Source organism: Gymnoscopelus braueri (assembly GCF_963280865.1).
Source record: "Gymnoscopelus braueri genome assembly, chromosome: 3".
In the NCBI taxonomy this organism is placed as follows: Eukaryota; Metazoa; Chordata; class Actinopteri; order Myctophiformes; family Myctophidae; genus Gymnoscopelus; species Gymnoscopelus braueri.
In genome coordinates this window covers 48,459,554-48,472,538 of record NC_137612.1, presented here as the reverse complement: position 1 = coordinate 48,472,538, position 12,985 = coordinate 48,459,554, and the positions used below count along the sequence as shown (strand labels likewise).

The 12,985-nt window shown below is 40.1% G+C and overlaps 2 protein-coding genes across 2 annotated transcripts in view; one reads left to right on the top strand and one right to left on the bottom strand.

The window, feature by feature from the left end:
- Window positions 1-1,279: 1,279 nt before the first annotated feature.
- LOC308082004 (pyruvate dehydrogenase [acetyl-transferring]-phosphatase 1, mitochondrial-like) lies at window positions 1,280-8,062 on the bottom strand (the record flags this gene model as incomplete). The annotated part of the gene is made up of 8 exons (XM_080423614.1): window positions 1,280-1,540; window positions 2,729-2,999; window positions 3,292-3,612; window positions 4,395-4,495; window positions 5,981-6,106; window positions 6,353-6,441; window positions 6,694-6,880; window positions 7,892-8,062. The coding sequence occupies 8 exons, from the start codon at window positions 8,060-8,062 to the stop codon at window positions 1,280-1,282; spliced, it is 1,527 nt and encodes a 508-aa protein (XP_080279740.1).
- A 3,725-nt stretch (window positions 8,063-11,787) lies between these two features.
- The window catches only part of nfs1 (NFS1 cysteine desulfurase), a 22,950-nt gene continuing 21,752 nt past the window's right edge, over window positions 11,788-12,985 (top strand). Inside the window, exons 1-2 of the mRNA XM_080424223.1 lie at window positions 11,788-11,992; window positions 12,890-12,966. Coding sequence (XP_080280349.1) covers window positions 11,908-11,992; window positions 12,890-12,966 — 162 coding nt within the window. The 5' untranslated portion in view covers window positions 11,788-11,907. The remainder of the gene's footprint in view (window positions 11,993-12,889; window positions 12,967-12,985) is intronic.

The window sequence follows — 12,985 nt, the reverse complement described above, 5'->3', positions numbered from 1 at the left end:
GGTGAACTTAAAGAAGGTCCAAGCCAGGTCTGTTCAGTAAGTAGAAAATCTTTTATTAATTAGTCCATAGCAAGGAATAAAAAAAATGCAGTTGACCAACGCGTTTCGGCCAGAAGCTTCCACCAGTGGACTTAAAAGTCTTGTCCTGAATATACATTTTGGTGGGTTATGAACACCATCTCACATTTATCTTCATTCATGCATAAGTTGGTACTCTTTCATAATGTGGTGTCATTAATACATTTATTTCTGTTTTTTAAGTTCCATCGAAGTCTGTTTTCCAAAGAGACCTGACCAAGAATACAAAATAAACCGGATAGCCTACTGATAAAACATATAGGACAGTCTACGCCAGGCCTAGACTAGGTCTTTACGGCACACATGTAGTACAGTGTGTATATTGTATGTATGCATGTACAACCATGCGACCATGAGTTTGGATAACGGTGAACCCTAAGCTATATTTTGTATATCACATAACCATAGTCTTATTTATTAAAAAACAATGATAAAATAACATTTGATCAACACTAATACATTAGATTAATACTACAGTCCACACAGAACTGTCCCGGCTAATAAATGGTATTCCCAGTGGGCTTTCCTGACGGGCTCGGGAGATTGCTGAGAACATGGCAGGCATTCTGTGAACTGTCCAATGTCTTGTTCTCATGATCTGTGTTTTGGTTACTTTGCTGCGGGATAAACTCCAGTATCTCCTTAGCCTTGACTTATACCACACCAACCTACCTTGTCTTGTCCCTCGTTTTATTTTCCTGAAATTGAGATTAGCAGTTATATGTCCACCTTTTTCTTCCAATATAGTCATGCCAATTACCGAATCCCTTGTACACTTATGTGCTTTTGCTGCCGGTGATCCCTACTGGCTCACCTGCCAGTGAGAAGCCCCCACTGGGAGGACCTAGCGCCTTAGAGATCTTTGCTGTCGGGCAGAAACCTTGTATCATTCCCCATATTTCAACTCAATTTATTTTTTTTGTAAATCAATGCCGTTCTTCGTCATACTAGTGCCACAAGTAGCAAAAAGCCGATCTACACAACGCGTCATCGGAGTGTATATCTGTGTAGACCAGACCTACTAGTTTTCACAATTTCAAAATGTGTAATTTTTTTTGTTCAAAGGTTAAAGCACTATATTGTGATAGCAATCATCGTAGGTGTCATAAATATTTAACCAATGAAAAGTATTAACTAGAGCTTGTGACTCATTAACTACATTGGATCCATTAGAACGATATGCTATTACTACAGTCTGAGTCTATATGTCAGGGTCATTAAGATGTATGACAGTGATGGTGATGTCATCGCGGTACATCCTGGCAAGGTTCGGTGACAGGCTGAGCATTTTGCCGAGGCGTTTCTGCTCCACCCCTCCGTACCCATCATTCCCCAGGGCGTGGCGCAGGAGGTGAGTGGCACCGTTCAAATCCTCCAATGTGGACAGGCTCCGACCCTTTCGCTCCAGCAGGAGGCGCTGCAGGCTGCCCAAGGTCGTCCCATGGTCAGGGGAGAGAGGTCGCTGCCAGTGGAGCCCTGGGAAACAAGAAGACAACCGTGTATCTCCATGCCATTATTATTTTAATAAATTTAGGGCCCATTTTATACTTCATGTGACACTGTCAAAATTTGGAACATTTGGAGAAAAAGAAATTACATTCTCACCCAAAATGACATGGCCAAAATGGGGATGCCAGCTTGTAAGTGGTTAAGTATGTCTGAGTTTTATGAATATTGAACCAAAGAAAAGTATTAACGACTTGGGACTAAATAATAACTATCGGGGGGGGGTTCCTGATAAGTAACAGTTTTGGACACAAAAGGTTTCCAATATGTTAAAGATATGCAGCATCAGCAACACCTGTCTTGAGGCTTAGTTAGGACCACAATCACACGCAATGCTGATTATAAACTTGGTAAATCAACCAGATAAGTAAGCCTATTAATGTATGTGTCCACACAGTAATGCTTTTTCACCAGCCAACCCCATGTCTTAATTTGGCAGCTGCAACTGTGTTGCTTTCAGCCTGGATTGTATTTGACATATTCTACTTCACAATCATTTGTATAACACGGCACTCTGTTCTGCTGTGTCCATGTTTGTGATTGGTCATATGCTGCAAACACCGTCTCTTTTATGTGAACAAGCTCAAAGCTAGATGAAGAAATCCTGGGTTGATTTCCCAAGTTTATGACCAGCATCGTGTGTGATTGTGGTTCTCAAGAGTTGGTGAAGCAAGATAACTATAACTATAAATTATATCATGGATATATGTTTCGTACAACATGGCTCAAGACAGGTGTTACTTGAAGATCCAAAAAGTGAGTATTAAGCCACTGTACTAGACCAGTGGTGGAAGAAGTACTAAAATGTTAGTAAAAGTATCAATACCGCAATTTAGAAATACTCTCCCAGTGAAAGTATTGTATTAAAGATTTACTTGAGTAAAATTATGAAAGTAGTGGCATCAAAATACTTAAAGTACCAAAAGTAATATAATAAGTAAATATATGTTTTGTAATAATAATCAAAACCTGTCCTACAAAGTAAAGTTTTCAAATAATTGTAGTGGAGTAAAAAGTACAGTATTTGCCCCTGAGATGTTGTGGAGTAGAAGTAAAAGTACTGAAAATTGGAAATACTCCAGTAAAGTAAAAACACCTCAAAAGTACAGTACTTGATTACATGTACTTAGTTACTTTACACCACTGGACTACACTGACCAGTGAGGAGTTCTCCAACCAGCTGCACCGCAGTCTGTCTGTGCATCAGGTCCCACAGTCCGTCTGTAGCCATGATGAGAAACTTGTCTTGCGGTCTGACGCGGTGTTTGGTGACGTCAGGGTGGGCTGTCAGGTACGGGGGGGTGTGGTAGTGCTGAGTCACCGTTCTGCGGAACACCACATTCATCGCCGCTGCAACCACCTCAGGTCTGCTGCTCTCGTACATCCTGCCAAGTGTCTCCTTACTCCACTTAAACCTGGAGATTAGAAATGATACATGTAGATTACATGTTATGCATGTATATATTACATCATTATTATACATGTAGATTATATATTATACATGTATATTACAGATTAAACCTGTAGATTACTGATTAAACCTGTAGATTACATATTAAACATGTAGATTACAGACTAAACCTGTAGATTAAAGACTAAACCTCTAGATTATGCAGATTAAATGTAAATAACAGATTACCCTGTACATTACATTGTACAGTGTAATCTACTGTGCTCTATTGTATTCTTTATAAATAGTAATCAAACCTGACGTCTCCAAATGCCCTCAGGGGCATCAGCATACCCAGAAGACGGTCGTGTCGGACCACCGTTCGGTGCTCTGAGGGCGGGTGTTCTCCCAGAATCCTTTGCAGCTCGTCGGGGTTGTGGGCGGTGTGGTCCTGGGTCAGCGGCAACGCCGACCAGCGTCCGTCAGACTCCTGGACCCCCAGCAGGGCCCGACTGTCCCCCAAGTTGGCCACGTGTAGGACCCCCTGAGAGAGGTGAGCCACGCAGGCTGTGCTGCCAGACAGAGCCACACGGAGAGGAGAGGACACGCTGTGACTGTCCCCTAGGCCAGGGACACGTCTGAGACAAAGGACAGACACACAATATTAGTAAAGGACCACTTCCGCCATTTTCTCACTAATGCATCGTAATATGGTACAATTTTTTTGTCTACTCGGTCTGTGTCTCAGAGGAGGGCTGTGAGGACAGTTCAGAATCTGTTACCTTTTGATGGGGAATCCAAGCTAATGGAGACTGCAGGCTTTCTATTCCTGGAAAGAGTTCGCATGCCCCGGATTATTCTTGCATTAATACAAAATAGAATAATTGACATTACTAAACCTGCCTACCGATGATGTCATTGGTAGGCGGGTTTCTGAACTGTCCACAGCCCTCTTCTGAGAAAACGGTGAATAGACAAGAATTGTACCATATTATAATGAGCATTAGTGAGGATCAATTATATGAAGATGTTGAAATTGAGTGAAGTGGTCCTTTAAGGCTAAATTGAGAATGGCAGACCAAATTAGATTTGGATTCAGATGGAAACAGAATTTTACAAATCATATTTTTGCGCAATTCATTTGCATTAATTTAAACTGCTGTTCGTGTTATGGGTACATGTATGCACACATAACCAAAATACAAATTTGATGTGAAATAATCGCGACGCATTTTGTTTATTCGCGTCACTCCTGGTTTGTAACAACCTTCACAGTGTGGACAGTCAGTCCTAAACATCAGATTTGAGAAACAAATTGGATTTGTCTGAACAATATCTAATATCTGGATCTGATCTCCTGTTTAAACGGACAGAACAGAAGTGGATCTGGTCTCCAGTATGAACAGAACGTTGAGGTAACCTGGGTGAGCTGGTGGCCAGGTCCAGTTGAGCCTCCATTGAAAGGTCATTGTCCAGACGCATGAAGGCCTCCTCCAAAGCTGAGCTGACGTTTGACTCCTCCTACAACCAACCCACCAATAAGAGACACACTGAATTATGATGTCATCACAACCAGGAAGTATAAGTGTGAAGGTATTACATTTGTCATAATTGAAATACATCATAATAATTGTATAATACATTATGATTACTGTTAAAGTGCATTACAGTATGATTAAGTTATAAGTAGTCATTGAGTGCTTTAAGTGAAGTGAAGGGAAGAAATGTATCAGCCTACACCTTTACGAATGTCCTTACTTTATTTAAATCACCCAATGACCACTTAGAGTCATTGGGTGTTCACAGCGCATTGTTTTAGTACGTTAAGTCACAATAAGCTCAATCCTTATAATGAGTTTATTCATATGGAGAGGAAACACTTCAGTACTACTGAAGTGTACTACAGTATGTAACTTTTGTTTAATGAATACAATTAAATTTTGTCCAATTTGTATGGTAGAGTATGTTAATACAATACAACTTATACAATTGGGGTGGTTATATTTTGTCTCCCTGCTCTTCTATTGAGAGATGTAGTCAAAGGTCACGTCTCACCTAGACACAGGATATGACACGAATTTTGACCTGATGGTCAAGATTAAATGTATCCCCTGAGCGAGCAGGCAGGCTCAATGGTGAAACATTCAGCACTTGCTCAGGAAACCGGTTTGAAATCCGGGGTAGAAGAGGGAAGTTACATAGACAGTGCAGCTTTAATGTACAAATCATTTAAATTATTTTCTCTAGTTTGGATCAGAGTGAGTGTGAGAGATTTTTTTTTAAATGTAGATTTATTTTATTTTATATAATGTCCCAATACAGGTGTAAATCATGTAATGCTACTGATGGAAGGTACAAGCTCTACTTTGCATCAGAGGACACTAGATGGTGAAGAGAAATTATAAATTGTATCAAAAGAATGCAAATCCTGAATGACTTTAAGTTTAAGTCATTCAGGGTTTAAGTCCTCAACCCTATACTTAGTTGACTGGAGTCCCCCAGGGCTCTATACTAGGTACGCTAGAGTTTCCCTAAACACGGAATCTCGTAGCTGAAAATGGCCAATCTACAATCTCACACCACGTCGCATGTGGTTGTAGATCAGCTGTTTTCACATTTTTTTTTAAAACCCTTAACAATATGACCCAAAAATACCAGTTAGAATGTTGTGCATAATGTTTGAAATAGAAATATTGTACTTTAATATTCATTTTAGGGTTCTTTTTTACTTCTTTTTTACTTCAATTGTACAATGATATATAAGTGTGCAGGTTATAGGTGAGCATGGGTATGAGGGTACTGTACTTGTCTTTAGAGTTATTACGGGTATCTGTGTATAATATCTATGTGCAAAAAAAAACGGATTTAGTCCATTTGTTACGAAATGTTCTAATTTCAACACAGCGATTCATTGATATGAAAAAGATAATGCACTTTGTAATTTGCCCTTTTGAATAGGCCTACTTGAGTATTTACTTGAGTACAATACCACTGTCCACCACTGACCGTGTCCAGCAGAGAGGGGTCCTCCTGTGCGTCATGCAGCAGGTCCTGCCAGAACATCCTCAGCCTGGAGGAGAACATCAGTGGTTGTTGAGCTCCACACCTCTGCTCCCTGGGCTGCTGGTAGAACTCTAACAGAGGAGGCGCAGGCCTCGACTCGTCTAATGCTGACTACACACACACACACACACACACACACACACACACACACACACACACACACACACACACACACACACACACACACACACTCGCTATTATCCATAGTATAGCACAATCTATATCTATATCATTCTGCCATCAATTTGCAAAAAAGAAAATAGAGTTTAAATATGGAGATACAAGGTTTCTGCCTAGACAATGAAGCTGTCTCACCTCTATCTCTTGCAGTGTCTTTAGCGGCTGCGTTGCCACGGCGATGTAGTAGAAGAGTCTGTGACTGACGGCCTGAGCGCAGTCAGCACCTAGACAGACAGACAGACAGACAGACAGACAGATAGACAGATGCCTTTATTGATTCAGGCGCCAGAGACAGCACAGCAGTTTAAGTTACAGCTACCGATACAGGGCATTTAGAAATGTTGTAAGATACATCCATAGGAAGAGTGACATCATAAAAGGTCACCAACAATTATCAACAAAAGTATACAATCATCCTGCCTGATGCAGAACATGAAAGACACCAAGATAATTGATTAAAAAAGAACTATACATGCCTCCATGTCCGTCAAACACCCCAAACAGCAGAGCTCCGCCCCCTACGCCCCTATTCCCGCCCACCAGGCAGGACGCACTGATGCGACTGTCCTCGCACGGCTGATTGGCTGACAACAGGTTACTATGGAAACTCTGAGCGCCATGGGAGGCTGGGCCTCTGGGGAACGCGTGGCTGTACTCGTTGGCCTGGCAACAGATTGATGGACAAAAACAAAAACTATTTACAATATATTTAGCAGATTCTCTTATCTAGAGTGACGTACAATAAGCAAGGTTATCACATAGAATGCAGAGAGACAGTGTATGCCTCAAGAAACTCTATATACCAGGTAAACAATGAACCTAGTATCTGTTTAAATAACATGCTATCTAAATAAAAAATGTAACATTGTGGTCAAGGAAACAAACCTAAGTAGCAAACTATGAGAACGAGTGACCAAGATATGTCTGCATGGTTGGCATGCCTTGGTTAGTTGCTAGCATCAATTGAGGCAGAAGTTGGCAGAAAGGGGTACAGGGAGAGTGGGGTGAGGTGGAGTCTGAAGAGGTGAGTGTGAGGGGGTGAGGTGGAGTCTGAAGAGGTGAGTGAATGGGTGAGGTGGAGTCTGAAGAGGTGAGTGAATGGGTGAGGTGGAGTCTGAAGAGGTGAGTGTGAGGGGGTGAGGTGGAGTCTGAAGAGGTGGGTCTTCAGAGTCGTCAATTCTGACTGCAACGGGAAATTTGTTCCACTGTTTGGGAGCCATGAGGGAGAAGAGTTGGCCGTGTGGAGCGTTGTCCAGGGTATTTTAAGCCCAGTCCACACCAATGATTCGGAACGCAACCAGTTGCGACTTGCAACCATTTGCAGCGGTCTGAATTGACCCATTGCATGTCGGTACAGTTTGGGTATTCCGTTACAAGTGGTTGCCGTTGCAACTTGTTGCGTTGCAAATCATTGGTATTGACTGGGCTTTAGGGAAGGGAATAGAGTTTAGGACGCGTGGGGCGTTGTCCACTGTGTTCTATTTAAAGTTCAGACAGCTTTCCTGTATTCACTGATCTGAGTGAGCGGAAGGGGTTTAAGGGTTGGATCAGGCTTTGAAGGTATGGGGTGCCATGCCTTTGGTTGCTTTATAAGCCAACATCAGTATTTTGTACTGGCAACAACTGGGAGCCAATGGGGGAGCGGAAAAGGGGGACATTGATTGATTTGCTGACCTTTAAGATGTGGTCAATTTGAGCTGCGCTCATCTGCTCCACCTCCTGCTTCGCCCTGTACTTCCTGTTCCCATTGACTGCTGGGTAGTGTAGTTTGTGCAGGTGTCGGGGGGCGTGATGATGACAGCGTCCCACAGTGAGACACACCCTCAACGGACACGCAGCACACATCAGGATCCCTGGAGCACTGACAGTACAACCTACAGTAAATATCACTGTACAGTAAAGCTTACGGCACAGCATACAGTAAACAATAAGTACACAAACAGAACATAGAGATGATGTTTGGCTGACAACATTGACAGCAGTGATGCTCAGAGTATCACAATTCTCACTTTACACTGTACATACACCAGTGGTTCTCAAAACATGACCATCTGAAAATATTTTGTGCCAGGAACCCCCATACAAGAGCTGTGTTGTTAAAATATTTCAAAGAATATTCAACATTTCTCAAAGCATTTTAAAGATTTCATTTTCTTTTATAGCCGATTTATAGGGTTAAACTTATTTTGATGCGACCACACTTTGACAACCACTGGCATATGATACACACCGCATTTGATACACACAGCAGTGCACACACACTGTAGGACTCACCCTTCTGTCAGTAGATGTGTGTGTCCGTGTAAATGCAGTTAGCTTCCAACAACATGAACTCTTCCAGAGACACTTAGTACTTAGGAGGCAGGTTTTCTCCAGATGTCTGTATGTCTGTCTGTCCGTAAATGTGTCTGTTCTGTCTGATATGCTAACCCAGTTAAAGATGACCTTTGCCCCTCCAGTTCCAGGTAACTCTATAGATGAGTAATGTATGAACACAAACTTCCCTTTATAATAACTGATATGCATATAGTATCATTTTCCATTGTAAAAGAATGTGTGAAAGAAATCAGCTTATCTATGGAATGTAATTCATTCATGTGACCAGTGTTGCAGTCAAAGCTACATGCACTACACTCATGTTGCATAGAGCTAGAAATATGACGCATGTTCTGAAAGGACATTATGGGCAAACGTGTGTGTGTGTGTGTGTGTGTGTGTGTAAGATCTACTAACCCAGATAAAGCTGACCTTTGCCCTGCCAGTCACACGTGACATCAGCTAGTATGTAGAGGTTTTGATCCTACTGAACAACGGTGACAGAGCTTTGTGAGAATTGTAGATACAGTATGCACATTTATTCTTTGCACACCTGCTTCCACTGGACAGGAACAGGCCAAATTAACCACATAAAAGAAAGACAAATGGTGCATTTACATAGCGCCTTTATCCAACGCCCTTTACAATGAGCATTACATTTACCCATTCACACACACATTCACACACTGACTGCAGAGGAGACCATGCAAGGCATCACCCTGCTCATCAGGAGTAGTTATAGGGTTCAGCGTCTTGCTCAAGGACACTTCGACACTCACCCAGGGAGAGCCAGGGATCAAACCAGGAACCTTCCGATTCCTAAGCTTCCTAAGCTCTATACCTTCTGAGCCACCGCTGCGCGTAGTATCCCTGTTCTGGACATGTCATTTTAGGCAAGAATAGCCGATCCGAAATAGATTTGGCGTAAATTGAGTTAGGAGGGGGCCAAGTATAGACCCCTGGGAGACCCCGATCAACAAAGTATAAAAGGTTAAAAACAGTTGTCTGACACACTGTCCTCTCATATCAATATCAAAAGGTTTCATTAAACTGACCATCATCAGGCATCTGAATAAACAAAGATGTCAGTAGCGAATATGGGAACAGAGAGAAACAATGTCAATCATTTAACACAAGATGTTCAATTTTATAATCAGAGGTGGACCAGGACCCATTCAGGAAATTAAAGATAATAAATCCACAAAATTATAAATAAATCATCATTCAATGCTGCTAATACAAGATGAACTTCACATAACAAAATGGGATTAAATCATAATAATAATTAGTATTATTATTGTTCTTCATTTCATTTGATAAATACATTTCCTGTAAATAATGCAACAACTACAGCAGTACATCCACAAAAACACAACCAGGCAAATAAATAGAATAGAATAATAAGATATATTAAATCAAAGGCCCAATAAGTGTTTTTGCCTGCTGCAATTACACACTCAAACCATGATAAAGATATGATGATGTAAAGATATATAAAACCCAGAACTCACATATCGTCGCTATCGGGTGGAAACCTTGAATGTCCAAAACTGTTGCTTTTTTTGGAAATAGTGTTCCAATGGATCCAATGCAATTATTAATTAGTCACAAGCTCTTGTTAATACTTTTCATTGGTTCAATATTTATAAAAACCACAGACACAAAAAAAAGACAGCAGCAGTGGGTAATTAATACTATTTGGGTTTAATGCAAACAACTTTACAATCAAAGGATCAGAACATATTCTTACACAAACATCTATCTGAGATAGAAGTACAATAATAAGGGCATCCCAGATCACATCACACATCATACACAGGGAGTTGAGACATAATAAAATGAATTAAAAAACTAATAGCAAGGAATAATACAACAGAATAGAATGAGACAGAAATGTGAAACATATAGCAACACTGATACAGATAAGAACTAAACAATGAAAGCCATGGAAATACTATAAAATTACATTGAGTTGTAATTCATCATTTAGTCCTTAAGAGATATAAGGCATTTAATGTCCATCCAATCCAATAAGCTTCCCTTCTCTTCAACAGTATAATTCGTGGTCTCCACCTCTAGGTGGCAGTAATACCTTCTCAATGCAACCAAAGAGAGGAGACAGTCATGTTTATCATTAAAATGCACAGTAGCTGCTATGAGATAATAATCTCTATAGTTTGTGTGTGAATAGAACTCTTATGCTCGCTATAATGTGTTATTTAAGTTTCCTGCTGGTCTTATCTACATAGACATGGATATTGATTTACCATGCCTAAATTAATCCTTAAACCACATTTTACACAGCTTATTATAATTATTATTATTTCTATTGATGGAATGGTGTACATTTTGAATTTCAATAAATACATAATTATTTTATTATGTTATTTATGTCATCCTCTGACAGCTGATGATGCAAATGTTTCCATTATTTCAACAGTGAAAACCAAAACAGAGTCTTTAGCTCCGCCCCAAAGCAACACAAACATGCAGGAACAACCAATGAGAACAGAGAACGCAGTTCCGGGGGGAGGGGTTTATCGTTCTTGTATAAGAGAAGTCAAGTCAGCATGATTCAGCACAATTACAACCGCCTTCAAAGTAAAAGTCTAACGGATGTTGTGAAACGATGTCATCAATAAACAAATAACTGTATATCAAATACGTTATTTACTTTCATTCATGGAATTACTGTAACATTATTTTGGGTGGTTATAATCACCAATAAAGCTGTTAAAATGTGTTTTCTGTCCTGTCTTGCAGTGGTGTAAAGTAACTAAGTACATTTACTGAAGTACTGTACTTAAGTACAATTTTGTGTATTTTTTACTTCACTGGAGTATTTCCAATTTTCAGTACTTTTACTTCTACTCCACTCCACTACAGCTAGGAGGAAAATATTGTACTTTTTACTTCACTACAATTATTAGAAAACTTTAGTTACTAGTTTCTTTGTAGATTTTGATGATCATTACAAAACATACATTAACCACTTCTATACTTTTGGTACTTTAAGTACATTTTGATACCAATACTCTTGTACTTTTACTTAAGTACATTTTGAATTCCGGACTTTTATTCGTAACGGAGTATATCTACATTGCAGTATTGATACTTTTACAGTAAAAGTAAAACATTTTAATACTTCTTCCATTACTTCTATTTTGAAAGTTCGGACCGGATACTGCACTCTACTGCTTCACTGTGGCTGAACTTCGACACAATTTCTATGACGTTTCTTCCCCTGAACCACATTGAGAAGCAACAACACAACGACGTTACAGCATTAGAACCTCCTCGCCTCGTGTTCAACTCATATCACTGTCTATTTAGTTTAGTGTATTTATTTCTCTGTTTGTGTGTTTGTTGTGAAGATGTTGTCTCCGGGGAGGACGCTGCTGTCCTCTGCCAGGAGGTTCTCTGTCCTCTCAGTCAGATATGGACCCACGCAACACAAAGGTAAAGCAATCAATCACCAATAATAGTAATAATCAATAATAATGAACGTTTCTGCTCATTGAGTGGTTGTTTGAAGACTTACTGAATTTCTCGTTTCCTGGTTGCATGTTTCCATGTAGGAGACTTTCATTCATGTTATGTGATGTAGAAAACAGATACGTAACGATGGAGTATTGACTGGAGCAGTGGTTATCAAACCTTTTCATGATGTCAGCTCAAGGACCCCCAAATTCTGATGTGTTTAGTCGTGGACCCCCATCTGAAAACATATTGTGCCAGGGAGTGGGACCCCATACAAGATTTGTGTTCTCATAATGTTGCAAAAATATTCTATTTTTTTCGATTTTTTTTTATTATTATTATTTTTAATTAGATCTAAAAACTCACAACGCATAACATCGCCACGCCCTGTGAGCTTGTAGATATTGTATTTCTTATTTCTTTCTTTTAAAGTGGTACAACTAATGTTTTTTTTATTAAATGAATTGACATTATATTCAGTTAGATTCCTAACTAGTTAGCATGGAGCTAATCCTCTTGAACGGTGCAGTCACTTTGAGAAGGACATCAACATGTAATCTAATTAACATTATGGTTGGATTGTTATGAAACTTTCTGAGCACATTCATGCTGCCTGGATTCTGAAGACTAACTCAAGCGCCACCCTCAGGTCAAAATGTCAACTTTGACCACAAGATAATTTCTCATAACAATGGCATGATACTGGTTTTGTTGACCCCTCATGACCTGTCCTCTAGTGCCACCCTCAGGCTAACATTTACACTGGTCTGTTTCAAAGACACATTTTAAAATCCTGGTACTTTAGTGATGTGTCTGATGTTATTAAGAGTTTTGATGATGATGATGATGATATTATTATTGCTATTCATTGTCCAGAGGTGATAAAGAGTCGTGACCTGGAGAGAGATGAACTTCGACCTCTGTACATGGACTTCCAGGCCACCACCCCCATGGTAACTGTCACTGTCACTC